Here is a 23,830-nt window from a genome sequence, read left to right on the forward strand (position 1 = left end):
GAATCTAAAAAATAAAATGAATGAATATAACAAAACAGAAAAGAACTCACAGATACAGAGAACAAAAGAGTAGTTACCAGTAGGGACTGGGAAGGTGGGAGGGTCAAGATAGGGGTAGGGGATTAAGGGGTATAAACTGCTATGTATAAAATAAGTAAGCAACAAGGATATATTGTAAAGCACAGGGAATACAGCCAATATTTTATAATAACTTTAAATGAAGTGTAATCTATAAAATAGCAAATCACTACGTTGTAAACCTGAAACTCATATATTATAAATCAGCAATAAAAAAAGTCTTCCTTTCTCACTTTTGCCCTTGCTGCTTCCCATACTGCCTTTTTCCCCACTTTCGATGTCCAGCTCAAATGCCACCTCCTCTGTGCAGCTCTCCTTCTCTCCTGTGCAGAGCTGACTGTCCACTTGACTCCAGCAGGGGCCCCACTGTATGTAAATTATTTTTGTAGGTTAGCTTCCACCACTAGAACTTAATCTCTGCCATAACATGACTACTTCCTACTCATCTTTGAACCCCTGTGCCTAGCACACCCCCCGGCAATGCATGTAGGAATAAAGTCGTGGCCAAAGCACGGCCCTTCAGTGTTCATGGAGTTGAGGCCTGGGATTCTTATTCGGACTTAGTCATTGTCAACAGCTCCTGGGTCAGACTAGAAGATATGCACGTAGGATTTTTTTTTTTTCTTTTTGCGGTACGCGGGCCTCTCACTGTTGTGGCCTCTCCCGTTATAGAGCACAGGCTCCAGACGCACAGCTCACGGGCCCAGCTGCTCCACGGCATGTGGGATCTTCCCGGACCGGGGCACGAACCCGTGTCCCCTGCATCGGCAGGCAGACTCTCAACCACTGCGCCACCAGGGAAGCCCGCATGTAGGATTTTTTAAGTGGATTCTTTATGCAGGCCACCCCCACCTCCTCGCCAACCTCCACCATCCCACTCCTACTTAAATGCAGGCGGCTCTGGCAAGAAAGAAGCGCAAGCCAAACTAGAGTATAAACCTGGTACCCAGAGTCCTCCTTGTGACCCCCTGTGTGAACTGAAGTCGTGCAGCACGTTGTGAGCCCTGGCTGAAGCACTTGGATGAAAGGTGCCAGCCAGCTACTGAGCATTTTTATTCCAGTGGAAGGAAAACACTGTGGACTGGGTCTAGAGAAACACATCAAGCCCTGGGTGCCCAGTATCACTGAATGGGTGGTGGCTGCTTCTCCTTTACCACCTCTCATCAAAGCTCCAACACTGGTAGACGTTTTCGGCAGGAGAGAGGATGGAGCGAACCAAAGGTCTAATCTCCCCCGGCACGGTCTGTGGGTACAAACACCTCAGGGCCGTTCCACTCTAGACAAACAGACAAAATAGAAGGACTTTGCATCACGTCGCTGCCTAATTTCTAGTAAAGGCAGCAGGGTGCTGTGGAGCCAGATCACCATTCCAGCTCCACCATTTCCTGACTGTGTGTCCTTGGGCAACTAACTTAAACTCTCTGTGCCTCGGTTTCCTCATCTATAGCAATGATATTATCATTACTAGTATTACCTCATAGGCTTGCCGTGAGGATTAAATTGAGATAAAGTGTTTAGCACAGTGCCTGGTACAGAGTAAACATTCAGTAAATCTTTCATTCACTCAATAAACGTTCATCACCATTCTATTAATAGTATTCTCCCGTGGGACCTGCCTCTCCTTACCTGGCGGAAGGGATTACATTATTACCTCATTCTCTGCCATTTTGCTTTCTTTACTATCAGCTCCGTCTTGGTCTCTATCAGGTCTCTTGGTTCTGGTTTTCTCACTCTGCTTCGACTTGGTGCCCTTCGGTTCCAGCCCGTCTTCCCTGCCCGAGCCGTCAGGGGGGGCATGTCTGCCTTCCCGCAGCCTGGCCTCATCTTTCCTCCTGGACCTCCCAGGGACATCCTGCTGCTGCTTCAGATACTTGTCCGATTTGCCCTTGGACTCTTTGCGGTAGTAGCCGTCTTCTCGGCTTTTGTATCCCGACGCGGAGTGGAGCAGGTTGGGGGACCCAGACCTCGGGTGCCTTTCTCGGTAGCCCCTCCCTCCTTCCAGCCGTTCATCTAACTCGGCCTTGTCCAGTTGCCGGGGGTACTGTTTGCGGTCATGCGCCCACGTGTCCATCCTGTCCCTCTTGTCCTCCCCGTTCTCCCTCCAGGGGACCGGGCCTCGCTCTTCCTCCCTCCTGGCGTAGGGCGAGTGCTCCCACGAGTCTCGGCCGCTGCCCCAGTCAGCCCGAGAGGGGCCTGGGGGGCTGTGAGAAGAGCTGCAAGAGGTGAAGCTCGGAGTGTGGGACCTCGGGGACAATGACCGGCTCACCGGACTTCGAGATCTCGGCCTTTCTGGGCCGTATCTGTGAGGGAGCAAAGGAGCCGTTTTAGAATCTGCACCTTCCTCAGCCTCCATCCCCAGATACACCCCGTCTCTGCAACAGACATACTGTGCGCGTGACCCCACCTGGCCATAACACGCTTCACCACAACTGCGCAGAGCGCACAGAAAGGTCCAGGAACAAGCTTTTCCTCCCTCCAGGCTTCTGGGAGGGATTTTCCCTGAGCACAGTCCTGGGGGCTTTCTGCCCCTTTACTCATTCTGCTCCTGGGAACTGGGATGAAAAATTGGCCTGTTCTGGCTCACCCCAGCTCTCTTCCTCTTGGAAATGAGCTACGCTCAGGGAGGAGGAGACTCTCCTGGTGGGCGGGGGCGGGGTGCGCCGAGTTGCCCTGGTCCAGCCTGGTAGGCAAGACTGCCTAACCCCGGGGTTCAATCAGCCGACCTCTTGACTATGAGACTGAAGCCGCCCCTCCACCTGGCCTCTACCGAAATAAAGGCCACCTATTGGGTTCCATTTTTCTAGGAAGGCATTTTGGGGTTGGAAGAATCCTTAGAGCCCTGACCTGCTCATGTATCAGATGAAGAAACAGAAACACAGAAAAAGACCCCAGCCTGTATAGGGTTCAGAGCAAGACCTCTTGGTCACCTGCACCCCGACTCTACCACAGAACTGCAGGGTCACGGTGTGGCTTCACAGTCTTTTAAAAACCCAAACAACTATAATATTAAAAACAAACAGATGAACAAAAATCCCAAACTTGAAACAGCTACATACAAAGATACACATACACACACACACACACACACACACACAGGTTGTTATTAAGCAGGTCAACTGAGTCATCCACCTGACATTCTAAAAGGACAGGCAACTTTCATTTGGTTCCCAAATACAGGAAAACCACGCAGTCCTCACTGACCAGGGGACAAGAGACGTGGCTCACTGGGACCAGCCTTGACCTCCAGTGGGGAAGCAGCCTGGGCCGGGCCCTCTGCAGCGAGGTTAGGGTGCCATCTGCGGCAGCCCTGGGTAAGAGCCACAGAATGTGCCGGCCAGGTGCCGCTCCTGCTTTTTCCACAGTGGCCTCTGCAGGGACTGTCTCCATAGGGCAGTGACAGTGGTGAACTTGTAGCCCGGGCTTGGCAGGGTCACAACTTCAGCTGGGAGAAATGAGTTGGAAATGTGACTGCACTCGATGTTCAGAGTAAATGACTGGTCAGGTCATGGATGTTTCTACACCTACATTCAGCTCAAGAAAAACCAAGGGCTGGCTCTAAACAGAAGACACACACACCCCACATACACCCACACCACACACACACACCACACACATACACCCACATATGTACCACATACACACACCACACACACTACAACACAACACACACCAAACACACACACCACACACACCAAACACAACACACTACACACACCACACGCATACACCCACATATGTACCACATACACACACCACACACACTACAACACAACACACACCAAACACACACACCACACACACCAAACACAACACACTACACACACCACACGCACAATACAACCACACAACACACACCAAACACACACCCCCCAAACACAACACACACACAATACAGCCACACTACACACACTAAACACACACAGAACACACCACACACAAACACACCACATACACAATACAACCACACAACACACAATACAAACACACACACCAAACACAACACACACACAGTACAACCACACACCACACACCAAACACACACATACACAACACACCACAAACACAGTACAACCACAACACACACCAAACACACGTGCACAACACACACAACACACAGACACACTTTCAGGCTGTTTTAGCAGAGTGTACATTTGCCCTTGAGAGCTGTGTATCAGCAGATCCCCTCCTATACTCCTTGACAACAAAGGAGGCGCAGCTGAGGGGAAGCTTAGCATCTTGAACTTTTCTGAGGTTTAACCTGAGCACTGGACTGGACTGATGCGTTCCATCAGGCACATGGAAATATAGGGCCCAGAGAGGCTGATGGACAGGGCAGAGGCAAGGGCAGAGCACAGAGTGACTCAAATACCCCTGAGAAAGAGAAAGGGGAGAATGTTCCAATGACGCAGAATCTGCCCTGAGACCTGAGACTGGGCCTCACCTGTCTGCTTCCCGGAACATGTCCCTCTCCCTCTGGGAATGGATGTCCTGGATGATGGCAGCCACGGCTTTCCCAGGTTTCTAGGCAAAGTCAGAGGGGTCACCATCAGACCAGAGATGGTCTTGCAAACACCAGAAGGAAGCAGCTAGGACTTGGGTTCATTGCCCTGTCCACCAAAGGGGGAAAAGTGCCTTTTTAGGGGAAGAAAAAGTTTAATCCAGAGGATGAAGAGTATGACCATAATGCTGAATGGTGGTGGGGCTGCGTGGTCTAGGGCACGTGGCATCCCTTGAGCTGGGAAGGAAGGAGCCTGAGGCTCACCACCCACATGCTGGGAAAAAGCAGCATTTGTTAATACCCACCTCCCACCTCCTTCCAAATAAAAGCAAATATCTAAAATGTGAAAGGAAGGAAGGGAAAGAGGGCGGGAGGGAGGAAGGCATTATAACTTGGAAAGAGACTTGAAGATCACTAACATGCAGCCTCCACATTTTACACCTGAGGAAACTGAGACCCAGAGAGGTCATTGAGGCAGAGTTCTGCCTGGCACAGTTCCAGCCGCCAGCCACATTGTGTTCTACGGTGACTCCTGGGGTTGTGCTGTGTTAAGGAACACATTCAAGGTCACAGAGATCATTAGAAAATGAGGACCTGACAACAGGCATTTTAACTCCAAGGTCCTTTCTATGCCCCATGCTTCCTGCAACTCCTGACTTCAGTGCGGGGATCCACAGGGGTCATTTGGTGCTCAACGTAAATCTGCAAGGTGGGCAGCGCAGGCGGTGAGCCAGGCTTCCCAGCTGAGGAGGCCAGGCACCCAAAGGCTCTGCCCTTCCCAGAAGTTACTATGGGATGACTGTGCCAGGACAGGACCACGCCAGCTCCCAAATCCCAACCCAAGCCCTTTCCTAAACCCACACTGGCCAAACATTAACAAAACAATAAAAAATAAATGATTAAAAAAAGAAATTCATGAGCACAGAAGGATGGAAGCATTTTCCAAAAGACTACACAAAATTCATCCAATTAAAGTGTATGGAACAGGCGGAATTTATGGTATGTGAATTATATCTCAGTAATACTGAGGTTAAAAAAAGACCTAAAAACCCTCAGTCTATGATGTCAACTTTTTTTTTTTTTTTTTGCGGTATGCGGGCCCCTCACTGTTGCGGCCTCTCCCGTTGTGGAGCACAGGCTCCGGACGCGCAGGCTCAGCGGCCATGGCTCACGGGCCCAGCCGCTCTGCGGCATGTGGGATCCTCCCGGACCGGGGCACGAACCCGCGTCCCCTGCATTGGCAGGCGGACCCTCGACCACTGCGCCACCAGGGAAGCCTGGTGATGTCAACTTTTGACAAAGAATTTTATTAAGAAACTTAATCAACTGCTCTTTTTATCCTCAATTTTTTTTCCTACGTACTTAACAAAGGATCATGAAATCTTAGAGCTACACAAATGTTAGGTACCATCAAATATCTCATTTTATAGGTGTGAAACCCAGGACCAGAGATATGAATTGAGCTCTGTGATTAGCTGGGACTAGAATTCTGTAGTCCTCTGAGTGCACAGCTGCTTATCTGTGTTATTGTTAAGATTGAAGCTCGGGCTGGGAAAACAGTTCAGGAGAGAATAAAGGAGGAGCTGCCTGTGGGTTCAGGGGAGAAGTCAGAGCTCGGACTTAGGGAAAGGATGTAAAATGTTCAAGCCAGGGAGGGATCTCTTGTCAACTCGAAATGCAAGAGGAGAGAACGTCAAAGAGAAGGAAGTGACCGCTAGCCCTGTGGTTGTGAAGAAGGAGGAGGTCAAGAAGGTAGTCAATCCCCGTTCAAGAAAAGGCCCAGGAACTGAGCACTGGTCAGGATACCCACCCGAAAGGAGCCTCACACTTTTGGCAAATGGTCCCTTTCATCTGACTGTAGCTATAAAGGTTGACCCTCTGTAAGCACATGGAAGTGTCACCTACAAGTAACAAGATCACCCAAGCCCTGCACTGTCAACTAGCACCTGAGCTGCTTAAACTGGACCAGAAGCAGAGACCGAAGGCCAAGCAACAAAAGAGCTGGGGCTGTGGGCCTGGGCGGAGAAGAAGGCTACTGCCCAGGATGCTTCCTTCCACCCCACCCGAGACCATCTGTCCTCCCACCAGCGTTGTTGGTCACCACCTGTGGGTAGAACAAGAAGGTTCACGTGGAGGTGATTCCACTGAGTGGGTCTTCCTTCTGCCTCCCCACCTTGGGCCACAAGGTGGAAGTTGCCTACTGCACCATCATGGGAGAGGCCCGCCTGGGATGGCTGGTCCGCAGGAGACCCACTGCAGCACTGCCTCCATGCGGGCCAGCTTGGGAAAGCCGGAGGGAGCCATCAGGATCCAGTGCAGGGACGTGTGATAAGATCTCCTGGCACCGGGGAGGCCACATCCCAAGTCCCAAATCTGTCCTCATCCTGCCAAGCTGGAACAGGCGAAGGCTAAAGAATGTGCCCCCAAGCTGGGTACAATGTACCATGGCGACTTTTCAGAGCACACAAATTCCCTGAGGGGGTTGGATCAGGGACTTTCTGTGGCAAAAAAGAGTCCCCAGAGTCCCCAACACTTTTCTTCTGCTCTCTGGAATCTCATATCCTCGTGACTGTTCCTTCCAGTCCAGATCCAGGAGAGCCTGGGGTGAGAGGAGGGGGCCTGGTCAGGGAGCAGCTGAGGTTCTGCCGGTTACCCAGGGGTAGCATGGGTGGTGGGGTTAAGACCTGCAGGGACGGGCAGGTCAGGCCAGGGTCAGAGCCAGAGGTGTTCTAGGAGCTCATGGTGCCTTCTGCATCTCCACCACCACAGACAGCAGCCCCTCGGACCCTTCCCCTCCGGGTGCCGCCTGATGAGGGCAGAGCAGCCAGTCAAGCACCACAGATGGAAACACCCTCTAGTGGCCCAATGTGGTCCCCTGGGGGTCAAAGAGATGCATCCAGAGTTCTTTGGGGGCTAGAAGAGCCTCTTCTGGGCTTAACTATTTCCTTGCCCCTTATTTTCCCAATCACAGAACAGCCTCCTGGGGCCATTGTCAGCCCAGCACCCCCTGAAGTTCCTTCTGTTCAGGTCACACGGCCCCAGTGAGGCAGGGAATGGGGTTATGGATCGCAGCCGTTAGTGGCACAGGGCCGCGCATGGAATGAGCGCTCCACGATGACTGGCTGGAGAGATGGAGGGATGGGCTGACGAGAAAGGACATGACGATCTGCAAATGCTATACGCTGGGGCTGGCGGTCACAGGCACTGTGACCCCCCTCTGAGGACCAGAGGTCAGTTTCTCTCTTTTAAGTGATAATTCCAAATTGTTGGCACTCTCTGGCCCAAACACCCTGCCAGCTGCCATCTGAGAAGGAGTCAGAAGTGGCCAAAGATTTTCAAATAACAGAATCAACTTTTCACTCTAAGAAAATCCTCCCCATCTTCCTCTTCAGGCCTGGCCTCGTTATCCTGCGGTTAAAGGTATAAAGGAGGCAGGTACAATAAAGCTGTACTCGCTGCAGGGGAGTAGAAACGGAAGAGAACGGAGTAGGCCTGCGATGATGTTTGGGGGAACCTTTTTATTGCAGAACATTTCAAACACACACAAAAGTAGACAGAAGTGTATATTGAACCCACCCCCACCCACGGTGAATCCATTTCCACTGTCAACAAGCCCCCAGGGGACCATCCACAGTGCTCTTGGTCAACACACCTTGCTACTTTAGGACAAGGGTGAGCTTCCAAGCCCCATACAGTCCCAGGGAAGTGTGCCCTCAGAGGGAGGCAGATGCTGGGCCAGCATAAAGGAAGCTGCCAGAGAGTTTTGTGCCTCCGGACCCCTCCGCGGCTGTTCTACATGTCTCCAGAGTCCCAGGAAGATGCTGAAACCTTCCAGATGAGCCCTGACCTTGTCAGAGCCAGATCCTGTCCCAGCAGCCCTGACTGTTTCTGACATGAGTGTGCTTTCCAGGCTCTACATCTCTTCTCACCCGACTGCTGCCCAGAAACCCCCTCTCTGTTTCATTAAGTTGCCTCACCCTTCAAGGCCCTACTCAGGAATCTCTCCCTTCTTTACACAAGCAAGTCACACTGCCTTTTGCCACTGAACTTCTAGGAGCTCCGTACGAATGCACTCAGGTTGAAATCACGAGAATTGTTTATCTCCCCAGTTTACCTCCGCCAACCCCAGCGTATAGTATTTGTAGACTGTCATGATCTTTCTCGTCAGCCCATCCCTCCATCTCTCCAGCCAGTCATCGTGGAGTGCTCATTCCATGCGGGGCCCTGTGCCACTAACGGCTGCGATCCATAACCCCATTCCTTGACTCACCGGGGCCGTGCGACCTGAACAGAAGGAACTTCGGGGGGCGCTGGGCTGACAGGGGCCCCAGGAGGCTGTTCTGTGATTGGGAAAATAATCACAAGTGAGACAGCAAACTTTCCCCAAATGAGGACTATTCTCATATTCATTGTAGCTCTCGGCACCACATGTTATATGGAAAAGACCCTCAATCATCATTTGCTGATTTATTCTTCCTAGCCAAGAGCATCATGGACCACTCACAAGACTGCTTCCCAGGGCCAGGGACCATCTCTGTGGCCAGGAGGGCTGGCAACTTACCAGTGACACTGAAACCAGGCCCGCTGTCCCCAAACCACCTGGGAGCTTCAGTCCCACCCCAATCCACTAAATGAGAACATCTGGGCAAGAGGACTTGAAAACTCCCCTGACAGTTTTCTGATGGAGTGACTGGAACACACAGATTTAAACTATTCCAAGTTCCCTTCTGCCGGTAAGACACTGTGACTCTGGGGAAGTCTCTATAGAATAACCAATCTTGTCACGCAGGTTTGCAGGCAGGAAAACACTCACTTTTTTACTGTTCCTTCAGATTTTCTCTTTCTCATTCATTTCACACATTTGTTGGACACCTATTACGTGAAAGTTTCTGCCCCAAACGCCCTGAGGAATAAAATCTCTGCCACAAAGAGTGAGACAAGATTACTGGCATGAGGAAATATTCAAGAGAGGAGAGGAGAAAATGCCTTAAAATCTCTCCTTCTTCTCCCTCCACTTTGCCTGGTGAGCAAAAGGTAAAGTTCCAGGACACAGACCCATCAAAATGTCCCCCACCTCTGCATGCCCTGGCGGGACCCCATGTGGTAGCCCTTTGGCCCAGAGACACATGAGGATACAGTGACACATGTGGATACAGCGCTTCGCTGTCTGCCTCCCCAGGAACCATCCTCTCTTCTGCAGCCTGCTCCCAGGACATAGCAGGTGACACAGGCCTGGCCAGTCACAGCATGGCCACAGAGACTGGCTCAGGGAAGAGCACGTGTCCAAAGCTAGCCTGATTGGAATGACTTTCAGGACTTCTGTGGGAGCTACTAGGAAAAACTCCAGCTTTCTCTTGGTGAAGGAAATGGGAGGCTGAGGCGCCAGAGCTGCTGGAATCACTGAAGCCATCGCGCCGCCTAGAGGAGAGAGCCGGGGGCTGTCAGGGGCCACCGCAGGGAGACCCCAATGACAAAGCCAAGCGAACCGAAAGCAGAGTGGACAGAAACCAAGTCCTCATGAGAGCATTTGGGCCCTGAAAGCAGCCCTGCCTGCAGCCAGGGCTACTCCTGGTCTTTTTAGTTACATGAGTGAAAACATTCCTTTTTTTACTTTAGCCATTATGCTAAAGTTCTAGCTGATTCAGGTCAACATAGGGACCACAAGGCACATATTTCTATGCAGTGGAAACATGCCTTGAGATGCCTGCACATAGAGGCAGTGTGACTGCTTGGGAAGCAGAAAATCCTTACTAAAGGTCAGGAAAAATGTTTTCTAGCCACTCGAAGTGTGCTCTGAGGACCAGAAACAACAGCATCTCCTGGGAGCTTGTGAGAAACGCAGAATCACCACCCTGCCTCAGACCTACTGATTCAGAAATTTTAATGAGATCCATAAGTGATTTGTACGCACACTAAAGTTTGATAAGCTCTATTAGAATACCATCTCTGCTGCTTACTGACTGGATGACTGTAAGCAAATTACCTGATTTCTCTGTTTTTCACATGGACAATAGAGATTATAAAAACACAATATAGAGATGCAAATACAGTGCAAAACCAAAGCAGTCCTAGGTTTTAATCATGGCTCTTCCAGTAACTATGATCTTGGGCAAGTTACTGAACTTCTATGAGGCTCAGTTTCCTCATCTGTAAAACTGAGATAATAATACCTGTCTGACAGTACTGACGCCAGGATCGCAGTAGATAATGTATTGAAGTGCTTGGCACATTACTTGACCCAGGACTCAATTAAAGGTATATATTCTTGTTATTATTGTTGTACTATTTTAATTACTGTTATTATCCACCCTACACACCTCATAGGGGAGAGTGATTGTGAGCCTCAGAGAGACCATGTATGAAAAAAAATGCTTAAAATCAAAGAACACAAGTTATAGTCCTTTACTGATCTGGAAACTGAGGTTCACAGAGGTCAAGCAATTTGCCCAAGGTCATCAAAGAGGGAAGGCATAGAGGCTAGGCTGGCGCTAGCACTCTACAATCTAGCATAGGTCACATAGCTGTTGATGGTTCTATGTTATGTGTTCTACCTCCCCAGACTTGCTACCTCCAAATCCGTGGGGCCTGGCCCAGTTCCCACCCACAGTGAGCACTCACTGAACATTTGCTGAATGCAAACTTTGACCATCTGACCTCTTTAACCCACAGTTTTGGCACCACCCCAAAGGACCTCTCTTGATAAGGGACTACAAACACCTTGGTACTTTAAGAAGGAGAGTACTGCAGTTAATCCTAATTAGAACCTTATGACAACATCTCATTTGGAGACCAAAGCTCCCCTGGGAATTCAGTACAGTAATTCAATTCTAAGCCCCAGGGCAGAATCCAGGAGAACAAGAACTTTGGGTACAGAATGGGGTGGGATCGTTGACTTGTCTGAGAAAAGCAACAGGCTTTCATGAGCTGGAAAAAAAAGTGCCAGGTTCTGCCTGAAGCAGAACTGTTGACAAACGAACTTCAGAAGCAATAATGCAAGCAAAGCAGAATCAGGACTTTGACAACTGGTTGACATATTACCGATCTACATCTGTAGACTTGTCAGAATGCTAGTCCTAGCTAGAAACAACCACTGAGGCTTTGTCTTCTGACTTGAACCTTGAAGGCAGATTAAGAGCTGTGAGCCTTGAACAAAATGGACCCTAACTAAATATGGAATGAGCTGAAGTCAACTGGAAAATCCCATTAACTAGGACAGTAGAAAGCACAAAATAAGAAGTTAGATTTAACCACAAATGTGGCACTAAATACAATAAATCCAAACGGACTCATGGCTCCAGCCAAGAGAACTCCTGCAAACCAATAGGAAGATACAATCCAAAAGAAAAGCATGGGCAAATGGCTTAAAAAGAAATCTCCCACTGGAGAAGACCTAGATGGAATAACCAACAAACACATGAAAAACTGCTCAACCTCAATTAATATAGAAAATAAAAAATAAAATCATGATAAACCATTACACTCTCTCCAGAGAGGCAAAAATTTTAAAGTTGGACAAGACAAAGTGCTAGCAAGAAGGTGAGCTATTGAAAACTCTCAGACACTACTAGTAGGAATGCTATCATCTAGTACAGTTGAGGGTAAGCATGCCTTGTGATCCAGCAATTCTACTTCTAGTTATGTACATTCCCTGGTTATACACACATGTACATGGGTACTGGGATAACATGTTTGAAAATGTTCATAGTAGCCGTGTCTCTAATACCCTAAAACTGGAACAACCCAAATGTCCATCAACAGTGGAATGGCTAAACAAATTTATAGTCACACAATGGAAATTTATATAACAATGAAAATAAAGATGCACCCAACATAGATGGCATAACGTTGAATGAAAGAACACAGTATGATTCCATTCACATAAAGTTCAAAAATAGGTAAAACTAAACTATAATGTTAAAAAAAGGCATAGAGAGGGGGTAGAATAATAAGGAAAAGCAAGGAAATGGTTATCTCAGGGTCAGGAGAGTAGAGAGGGAGGGGTTGAGCACAAGAAGGGACTTACAAATCTTCTTGGTGCTGTCCGTGTCCTATTTCTTGACTTTGGTGGTGGTTTTGTGGGACTTATGGGAGTTCACCCATTATTACTTTTTCAACTGTGCAATACAAAATTAGTCACTTTTCTGTCTGTATGTTATACTTCACGATAAAACAAAAAAGAAGAGAATGGTAGAGCAAGCTAAAACGAAAACAAAAGCCCTGTTTGGAATTACCTCAATTCAATCCTTATTTCGGACAATGGCCAACTCAGTCATGTGCTGCATAGAAGGCTTTCTATGGGGCTTAAGACAATAAACATAGAGAGGATGGAGGAGAGAATAAAAGATCAAGGGGGCGACAGATGAAGAAAAAGTTACTGAAGACCTGTCTGGGTTTCATTCAGGGGTTTATGCTTGGAACTCTCACCTCTGAAAAGCAACCACCTTTCCCTTCTTTCTTCATCTTTCAAGACTTCTCTTAAAATCCTCCTTGGGTCCCAGGTAGGTAGTCACCTTGCCCCAAGCACCCCTTTGCATCTTGTACTTACCTCAATGAGCACTTTTCTTGCCATGTTATAATGGGTTTGCCTTTCCATGTGATATCCTCAAAGGCAGTGCGTAATTTTTGGATCTTTTCCTGTGCTCTCCTTCCCACCAGCACTTAGGCAAGTGGCTGACAAGGAGGAGACACTTAGCTGTTGCTTGTTGAATGACTGAATGAAGGAGAGAATGCTTTACCTTCAGCTGCAATTCCTTGTATCTCTTGGACATCCGAATGAGCAACTTCTCACCATTGATCATGGCAGATTTTTCTTGGTAATACTGGACCATGGCCTGGGCAGCCTCTGTGTAAGCCATCTCTAAAAAGGCCTAGGAAAGAAAGGAAGGACAGACATTGGACTTGACTTGAATGGTCTTAAAGAAAATTCTGTTCAAGGTATGACTCCATGTATATGAAGTTCAAGAATTAGGCAAAACAAACTGATGGTGGTAAAAGTTAGAGCTGAGCTTCCCTCGGGCTTGGGGGTGAGATACTGACTGGGAAGGGAAAAGAGCAAACCTTCTGGGGTTCTGGAAATGTTCTATATCTTGACCTGCATAGCAAATACATAGGTGTACACATGTAAAAAATTAATGGAGTACATTTAAGACGAGTGCATTTTAGAGTATGTGTTTTATACCTCCATAAAAAGAAAAATTCAGTACAAGGAAGAACTTTCTTTGATCCCATCTGTTCAAAGAGACTTATTTATTAACTTCAGCAAAAGAGCTCATTATAAGATGGCCCCTCTCCTGATCCCCCTGGTTACCAAACATTATTCTTAATTACATATGTCCATCCTGGGCTACATCATGCCACAGGAGTCCCTCTGGATGGGAGGGTCCATTAACGCACAGTTCCCCCGAGGGAAGGGGGTGTGGGGGAGTGAGTCTGCTGCACAAGTGACCTTGAGCTCATCCCTGAAAAACTTGCTATTCGGTGGTGGTGATGACAGGAGACAGACACAAGCCCTGGGTACCTGAGCTCTCAATTTCTTTGCAAAGAAAGAAATACACTAAAAAACTAGGGGGCTCCCTAGGCTTGAAGGAAGGCCATGTCTTTGTAAGATGGAGAGAGAGGAGACCCTCAGTTACGTTTCCACAGCATCTCTCCTCTTTAACTTTTCTGATAAAAACCCTTACAAAGAAACGGGTTTTCCACTCAGTCAGTGCCTACAGGGAGTTTCTAAATAGCCTGTTTTGACTGACCTGTCAGGTGACCCCAGGAGCCGCTGTGGCAGATTCGTCACTGTTATTGTCTTAGATTTGTTGGATTTGTACTATACTGATGCTGCAATGATCTGGTCCCTCAATGTTGAAAAGGAAACATGGTTTGTGGTAAGGGAGCCCTTGCTGTGGGCCCTCATCTCCCATTTCCTTGAACTGCGTGGGCTTAACAAGCTCATCCTCCCTCCTTCCCTCACATGTGCTTTTGAATTTCAGACATGCCTTTCTCCGTGCTGTCACAGTCTATGCCAGAAGCCCGGGAAACCAAAAAGTGAGGGTTCTTTTACTCTAAGATCAGGAACAAGACAAGGTTGCCCACCCTCACTGCTATTATTCAACATAGTTTTGGAAGTTTTAGCCACAGCAATCAGAGAAGAAAAAGAAATAAAAGGAATCCAAATCAGAAAAGAAGAAGTAAAACTGTCATTGTTTGCAGATAACATGATACTATACATAGAGAATCCTAAAGATGCTACCAAAAAACTACTAGAGCTAATCAATGAATTTGGTAAAGTAGCAGGATACAAAATTAATGCACAGAAGTCTCTTGCATTCCTATACACTAATGATGAAAAATCTGAAAGACAAATTAAGGAAATACTCCCATTTACCATTGCAACAAAAAGAATAAAATACCTAGGAATAAACCTACCTAAGGAGAAAAAAGACCTGTATGCAGAAAACTATAAGACACAAATGAAAGCAATTAAAGACCATACAAACAGATGGAGAGATGTACCATGTTCTTGGATTGAAAGAATCAACATTGTGAAAATGACTATACTACCCAAAGCAATCTACAGACTCAATGCAATCCCCATCAAACTACCAATGGCATTTTTCACAGAACTAGAACAAAAAATTTCACAATTTGTATGGAAACACAAAAGACCCTGAATAGCCAAAAAAAAAGAAAAGAGAAAGAGAGAGAAAGAGAAAGAAAAACGGAGTGGGAGAAATCAGGCTCCTGGACTTCAACTATACTACAAAGCTACAGTAATCAAGATAGTATGGTACTGGCACAAAAATAGAAATATAGATCAATGGAACAGGATAGAAAGCCCAGAGATAAACCCACACGCATATGGTCACCTTATCTTTGATAAAGGAGGCAAGAATATACAATGGAGAAAAGACAGTCTCTTCAATGAGTGGTGCTAGGAAAACTGGACAGCTACATGTAAAAGAATGAAATTAGAACACTCCCTAACACCATCCACAAAAATAAACTCAAAATGGATTAAAGACCAAAATGTAAGGCCAGACACTATCAAACTCTTAGAGGCAAACATAGGCAGAACACTCTATGACATAAATCACAGCAAGATCCTTTTTGACTCACCTCCTAGAGAAATGGAAATAAAAACAAAAATAAACAAATGGGACCTAATGAAACTTAAAAGCTTTTGCACAGCAAAGGAAACCATAAACAAGACGAAAAGATAACCCTCAGAATGGGAGAAAATATTTGCAAATGAAGCAACTGACAAAGGATTAATCTCCCAAGTATACAAGCAGCTCATACAGCTCAATATCAAAAAAACAAACAACCCAATCCAAAAATAGGCAGAAGACCTAAATAGACATTTCTCCAAAGAAGATATACAGATTGCCAACAAACACATGAAAGGATGCTCAACACCACTAGTCATTAGAGAAATGCAAATCAAAACTACAATGAGGTATCACCTCACACCTGTCAGAATGGCCATCGTCAAAAAGTTTACAAACAATAAATGCTGGAGAGGGTGTGGAGAAAAGGGAACCCTCCTGCACTGTTGGTGGGAATGTAAATTGGTATAGCCACTATGGAGAACAGTATCGAGGTTCCTTAAAAAACTAAAAATAGAACTACCATAGGACCCAGCAATCCCACTACTGGGCATATACCCTGAGAAAACCATAATTCAAAAAGAGTCATGTACCACAGTGTTCACTGCAGCACTATTTACACTAGCCAGGACATGGAAGCAACCTAAGTGTCCATCGACAGATGAATGGATAAAGATGTGGCACATATATACAATGGAATTTTACTCAGCCATAAAAAGAAACGAAATTGAGTTATTTGTAGTGAGCTGGATGGACCTAGAGTCTGTCATACAGAGTGAAGTAAGTCAGAAAGAGAAAAACAAATACCATATGCTAACACATATATATGGAATCTAGAAAAAAAAAATGGTTCTGATGAACCTAGGGGCCGGACAGGAATAAAGACGCAGAGGTAGAGAATGGACTTGAGGACATGGGGAGGGGGAAGGGTAAGCTGGGACGAAGTGAGAGAGTAGCATTGACATATATACCAAATGTAAAAAAGATAGCTAGTGGGAAGCAGCCGCATCGCACAGGGAGATCAGCTTGGTGCTTTGTGACCACCTAGAGAGGTGGGATAGGGAGGGTGGGAGGGAGACTCAAGAAGGAGGGGATATGGGGATATATGTATATGTATGGCTGATTCACTTTGTTATACAGCAGAAACTAACACAACATTGTAAAGCAATTATACTCCAATAAAGATGTTTAAAAAATAAAAAGTCAGGGTTCTTTCAAATTCCGCCACTCAGCTTTCTAGGTGCCTCTTTCTTTTTTAAAAATTCTTAAATTTTTTATTTTTATACAATTTTTAAAGGTTACTTTCCATTTAGTTATTACAAAATATTGGCTGTATTTCCCGTGTTGTACAATACATCCTTGAGCCTATTGTACACCCAATAGTTTGTACCTCCCACTTGCCCACCCCTATATTGCCCCTTCCCCTGCCCCACTTGTAACCACTAGTTTTTTCTCTATATCTGTGAGTCTGCTTCTTTTATGTTATATTCATTAGTTTCTTGTATATTTTAGATTCCACAGTATAAGTGATATCATACAGTATTTATCTTTCTCTGTCTGACTCTAAGTGCCTGTTTCTTCATGCAAACATTTTAGCACCTCAAGCTCTCACTGGTCACATGGGAATGAAACAAATTCAGTGAATCTCACTGCATTCATGTTGCAAGCTGAATTTTGGAAATTTGCCCAAAATAGAATTCTGAGAAGGAGGAATGAAGAGACTAAATGGGTATTCTAAGCCCAGGTTGACAGAGGAAGACCACTGATGATCCAAGGTGGCTTTGAGTCTCCAAAGTTCAGGCCTTAATTAAGAAAAGAATTTCTCCTATGCCTGTTCCTGATTCCTGAAGTTAAAATATTTATTAAAAATAAAGACTAAATATTGTTACTTCTGACCAGTCACTGTATAAACTACCCCCTTTGACTTTAGAAATGAAGACAAACATATTAACCCCCAAAGGTTCAGTCAATCCTCATAGGTTAAGGGTTCTTAGTTCTGTAGATTCACCAGGCATCCATTAATTCCCACCTACTCTTCTGCTCTGAGAACCAAGAACCTCAGTTGCTAACACCAAGGATCAGTGAAAATAACCCGTTCCCCGTCAGTTGTTGGCTGGCTCAAAAATCCATACCCTCAGAGATGAGAAACTCAGAAGGTAAGAAAGACAGTGGCATTAGCTCAGGGGGTGGGTAACACAGTGAAAAGACTCAAGTGCATGGATTTCTGTTTTAGGGACCTGCTAGCTTTTCTGTGATAATGAGCACCTCATTCCAAAGCACATCCTCACTTCTAGGTAACTCACAAAGGCCTGGATCCATCACAAGAAGGGTCAGGTGAAACAAGAGGAAACAAAACACCATCATCAATGAAAACCTCTGTGCTGTACCAGCAGGAGGCCAGCTGTGTATTACCCCTTTATGTTATGAACAGCTGCTTTTTAAAAAAATTATGTAGTTTCCCTCCACCAATGTGCGGTCTATCTGGTACATACCAGTGTGAAAGTGCCCAGACCTACCTGATTAGTAGACTTCATGAGGATGTAATTAGTGACCTTTCCAAAGGGCAGCCCCAGGTTAATGACGTCATTCTCCGTGCAGCTTCCCTCCGGCAGATTGCAGATGTGTACCACGCGGCCAGCACCCGTTTTCCGCTGCGCAAACGGGAACAAAGAGCAGTGGTTTGGTCTTCAAAAGACATTTCCTCCTTGCCCTCTATCTATTCTAGATGCTCCTATTGGCTATCGTCCCCCAAATAATGATCAAAAAACTATAATTTACAAAATGAATGCAGAAAAATAATCCATTTGCAGAGACATATAAAACATTGATTTTATGCCATCTCCTTACACAAAAGATTCGTAACAATTTTAACGAGAAATCACATCCAGGGCTGTCGAAGAGATGAGGAAATGGGCATAACATGTGTTGCTGGTGGGAGGTTGTGTATCTACAATCTTCTGAGAAGGTACTTTAGCATATTGAATAAAACTCAAAATATACATAGCACAGGATCCTGCCATCCCATTTTTGGAAATCTAGCCTACAGAAATAAATACACCAATATGTAAATACTTATGTACAAGGACATTTATTGCAGTTAATTTATTATAATAAATTTATAATTTATTGCAAAAAGTTTTGGAAACAGCCTGAATGTCCAAGCATAGGATAATGATTGAGTAATTGATGGTTCACACCTACAAAGGAAAACGATGTAGCCATTGAAAGAAGGTGGTAAATGAGCTGATCAGGAAAACATTTTTAAGATAAAGTAAAAAGCAGGTTGCCAAGTACAGGTGTAATATGATGCTATTCTTGTAAAACAAAGCAAAAATCCAAAAAAATATAAGAAAAAGATGAAGCAAATGTAAAATTTTGATAATTATTGGAATTGGGGGATGAGTACACAGGGGTTAATTACACTTGTCTCTACTGTTCTATATGTTTGAAATTTTTCACAGTGGAAACATTTTAAGGGATATCAGCACAGACACAGAAAGGTATGGGACAATACATATCAACCTATCAGTACTGGTTATCTTCAAAGGGTAGAACTGGAAGGGAGTAAGGGGAGATGTTTAACCTATTTCTTGTATGTCTCATATTGTTTGACTTATAATTTTTTAAAAACCCAATAAAGAAAATGAACATAGAAAGGATTTGTGAACTTAATACATATACATAGACATTCACAGCGACAACCTTTGGTCTAGGGCAGTGGTTTCCAAAACTTTTGTTAGCCTTGAAATCCTTTCTTCAAACAAAAGCTTGCCCACCAGCCCAACATATTCAACAAATAAAGAGGTGCTGCTCTAGACAAACCTTGCGATCCAACACCCTGCCACCACCCCCCATCCAGCAGTCCCAAAGGCATCTCTAAGGAACACAGTTTAGAAATGAAGACCCGGGCCTAATCAAAGCTCCTGGAGGGAGGAAGTGTGTCTGTTTGGTCTGTGCAAACCTTAATCAGACTGGAGTCTCCAGGAGGTTCAAGAGTTAGTAGCCATAAGCCAACCCAATGTGGAAGAGAAGGATGCAATTTTCTAAACCCATACTAATAGCATAGCCCACATTTGCATAATCACTATCTTCTTTCTATGATAAAGTGAACTTCAACATCTAATTACATTTGATGTGGGTCCTACTCTGCTATAGTAATACAGTGGGAAAGTCTGAGGTCTCATCCCTAACAAGGGCTAATAATTGGGTAATTCTACCATGAAAAGCCCTCGTTTGTCTCATCTGGGCTGAGGACAGTAAGAGTCAATAAGAATTTCCTTGGATGGTTCAGCCCTGAATTGGAGAAACCCAAGTGCCCCTTGCAGACCTCCCTCTCTACTGTGTCCAGACGTCAAGCACTTTCCCAAAAGGAAACAGTCTCCAGTGTGTGGCCCAGGCCGCTCCCAGAGCATGCCCACACCTCCCTAAAGTGCAAACGGTGCTCTCCATCAGCTGGGAGACTTTGAGTACGAACCTGGCTAAGGAGGACCGAGCCCTTCTCCAGGGAAGACAGGAGGAGGGCTAAGAGGCAGGATCTTTGCCTCTCATTAGGGTGAGGGGTCACACAAAAACGCAGACCCCACTGAGCTCTCGGGCTGGGCAAAGTGGCCAGTCCTCTGAGTTTATCAACAGGAGGGCTGAGGCTGGGTGCTCTGCTGGCTCCTCTGAGCCAGGCACGTTTCTGCCCATGTGACTCTGCTGTGGCCGGCCCGGGCTCACGCGTGCTTGGACAACAGAGCAGACACGCAGGGTAGTTCTGGACCGACCCTGCTCCTTGCCTGTCCCGTTGCCTAGTGACTGGGCACGAGGGCCAGCGCCTCTCTCATTGTGTCCTCCAGACTGAAAGAGCAACTCAAGAGGCTTTTATCCAAGTGTAAGTATAGCAAGTACTGCTGAGAGCAGAGCATGCCTCCCGAGGAATAAACACCCTCACCGCTGCTGGTCACCAAAGAACGATATGAAGTCACACTGCAGACAAGTCAGAAAGGTGCTAAAATGAGTGAGTCTAAATTAAGATTTTCATTTAAATTTTAAAAGTACATTGCAGCAACATGGATGGACCTAGAGGATTGTGACACTAAGTGAAGTAAGTCAGAGAAAGACAAATATCATATGATATCACTTATATGTGCAATCTAAAAAAAATGATACAAATGAACTTATTTACAAAACAGAAATAGACTCAGACATAGAAAACAAATTTACGGTGACCAAAGGGGAAAGGGGGTAGGGATAAATTAGGAGTTTGGGATTAGCAGATACACACTACTATATATAAAACAAATAAACAACAAGGACCTACTATATGGCAGAGGGAACTATATTTAATATCTTGTAATAAACTATAATGGAAAAGAATCTGAAAAAGAATAGACATATATATGTATAACTGAATCATTTTGCTGTACACCTGAAACTAATACAACATGTAAATCAACTCTACTTCAATAGAAAGTTGTTTGTTTTGAAAAACTAAAAAAAAAGTATCTATTTACATAGAAAAAAAGTACATTTCATTGGCTCTTTTTCCTCCCAAGATTTTAATCAGCAATAGAAATTGGATTTTATTGACACCCTTGTCGTCACTTAAAATACTCATGAGATTTTTAGTAATCTTCCAATTAATCATATTAATCTGGAGTTTCTCCACTGGTGAACTGCAGATGGGTTACAGGTATGCCAAGATACTGGCCCCTTGGGGCAAAGCACCTCCAGTGGCCACAAGCAGCTTCTTCACTTTAACCAGTTCCCTTCAGTGTATCATTTTCTAAGGGACCCATGAAATGAAAATCTTGCCCATCAAAAATCTGTGCTGTGTCTGGTGTCAGGGCATGTGAGAAATCTTAACCAGTTAGAAACATTTTTTATGTGTGGTATTCTTTTGCAAATATTTGAGGTAGGGTAGTTCAGTCTACTTTCCTTTCTGTCACTGAACTAAAGTATCTTTTTGTTAAACTCAACTAGGTTCAAAATCATATTTGATTCATAAAGGGTGTGGGGTTATATGTATAATCACTCTATCCTTGAACAGTTCATATAAACATGGCTATTATTTGCCTTACATCCTATGGGAACTCTGGACGATGGGGGAGAAGGGGTGAGAGGACGCAGAATACGGTCTAGGTGGTACTCTTCTAGAGTAAAATCTGTCCACTGGGGTCACAGACGATCCTGAGTGCCTTGGAGCAGACAGCATGATGCCTTATGCTAATTCCCAACCTGGGTTCTCTAAGAAGTCCAAGTCCTGAAGGGTCTTTGAAGGTAATATATCAAGGAAGAATTGTTATTTTTGACATTTAAAAAACCGGAGTTGAGGGACTTCCCTGGCGGTCCAGTGGTTCAGACTTTGCCTTCCAATGCAGGGGGTGTGGGTTTCATCCCTGGTCAGGGAGCTAAGATCCCACATGCCCGGCGGCCAAAACACCAAAGCATAAAACAGAAGCAATATTGTAACAAATTCAATAAAGACTTTAAAAACTTTAAAAACAAACAAACAAAAGAACCTGAGTCGAGATCATACTTTGAGTTTCTTTACTGAGATGCTAATCTTGGTTAGATCCTTACCCTGATGAGAAAGTCTGTTTGGTGTGTCTGTGTTTTTCGATTCATAAAAATGGGGAGCTAGTTAATTACTCACTAATGTAAGTACTTTGGCAGATACAGTACTTTTGCCAAACATGAAATGCAGGACAGGTGCTGCTCGAGGTAGGAGTAATAACCGAAAACGGTTTGGGCTGTAAAAAGCACAAGACTTCCTGATGTAGTGAAAGAACCTGATCTTGGAAGACAGAGGGCTGGGTTTCAGTCCCAGCTCAGCGACCGATTAGGTACACGACAAGGACAAACCAGTTTTCCTTTCTGGGCCTTAGTTCCCCAGTGTCTGGAATGAGGAAGTTAGTCTATACGTCTTAAGTCCTCTCCAGATGTAAAATATCCATGCTTATGTGGCTCAAAGTTCTAAAATTCCACTCCTCTCAGAAGCCTTGCCAAGCTAAACCCTAAGATCCAGGTTAATGATAAGTTTCCCCAACTGTGTTGGGCAAAAACAGGAAGTCTGTGTTTTTCCCACTCCCCGTCCCAATGAATGTTTGTCCTCCCACTCTGTGTGCTCAGCCGTTTCAGCATGCATGCATATGTGCACAAGCACGGCCACTGTTCAGACAGGCCTGTATGTGCTGGTGCTGGTTTCATCTTTACAGGGCTGAAGATAAGCTCCAAGCAGTGAGCACCCTGCCAATGTGCTCTGCCCTGAGAAAGACTCTGCTCCCTGAATGAACGAGAGGAGTTGAGATCATATACCGAGATAAACTAAAGACACGTGGGAACGCTGCCTCTCTGAGGACAGACACACATCAGGTGTGTGCCGCCTCACGGTCTTCAGGCACCAGTGCCAGGCCAGTGGGAATATCAGACAGACCTGGGTCTGTGTCCCTGCTCCCCAGTGACTACCGTGGGCAAGTTACTGAATTTCTCCAAGCCTGAGTTTGTTTGTCTATAAACCAGGGAAAATAAACATTGATTCCACAGGACCGTCTAGAAGACAAAAATGCCACAATGTATGTAAAGTGCCTTTGTGCAAGGCCTGGCATCAGCAGGCTTCCATAAATAAATACTTGTCTCCTTCTTTCCTCCAATGGTTAAAGGATGTGCTATGATGCTCCTGGACTGGGAAAAAAAAGTAACTGTACTGTGATTATGTAAGAGAAAGTCTGTGTTCTTAGGAAATTCATGCTGAGGTAGTTAGGAGTGAAGAGGTACCATGTCTCCAATGGTTCAGGAGAAATACGCATAGATCATTAGATGGATGGATGAATGGATGGATGGATGAACAGATAAAGATAGAGATGGTTGGAGAGACAGATGATAAAGAGACAGAGACAGAAGAGACACAGAGAGAGAATGATGAAGTAAATGGGCCAAAATGTAAAAACAGTAGTAAATCTAGGCAAAAGGTATATGTGGGGGGAGTGTTCCTTATACCTTTCTTGCAACTTTTCTGTAAGTCTGAATTATATTAAAATTAAAAGTTACTAAAATAAATTTTAAAAGATGTGCTCTGGGGCAGAAGAGCAGCTGGGTTTAGAGAGAATTGTGAGACCTGGTGTTGATGAGCTCCGCTAACATCCCACCTGACGGTCTGCCTGCTGAGCTCCCAGGA

General features: G+C 45.5%; 1 protein-coding gene across 1 annotated transcript in view; it reads right to left on the bottom strand.

Annotated features, from left to right (window-relative positions):
• RBM20 (RNA binding motif protein 20) overlaps positions 1-23,830 on the bottom strand; it is a 216,529-nt gene that overhangs the window by 28,313 nt on the left and 164,386 nt on the right. Inside the window, exons 6-9 of the mRNA XM_060286236.1 lie at positions 18,189-18,323; positions 13,312-13,443; positions 4,520-4,599; positions 1,730-2,378 (exon numbers count right to left, since the gene is read on the bottom strand). Coding sequence (XP_060142219.1) covers positions 1,730-2,378; positions 4,520-4,599; positions 13,312-13,443; positions 18,189-18,323 — 996 coding nt within the window. The remainder of the gene's footprint in view (positions 1-1,729; positions 2,379-4,519; positions 4,600-13,311; positions 13,444-18,188; positions 18,324-23,830) is intronic.

The sequence above is a fragment of the Globicephala melas genome, chromosome 16 (assembly GCF_963455315.2).
Source record: "Globicephala melas chromosome 16, mGloMel1.2, whole genome shotgun sequence".
Classification (NCBI taxonomy): domain Eukaryota; kingdom Metazoa; phylum Chordata; class Mammalia; order Artiodactyla; family Delphinidae; genus Globicephala; species Globicephala melas.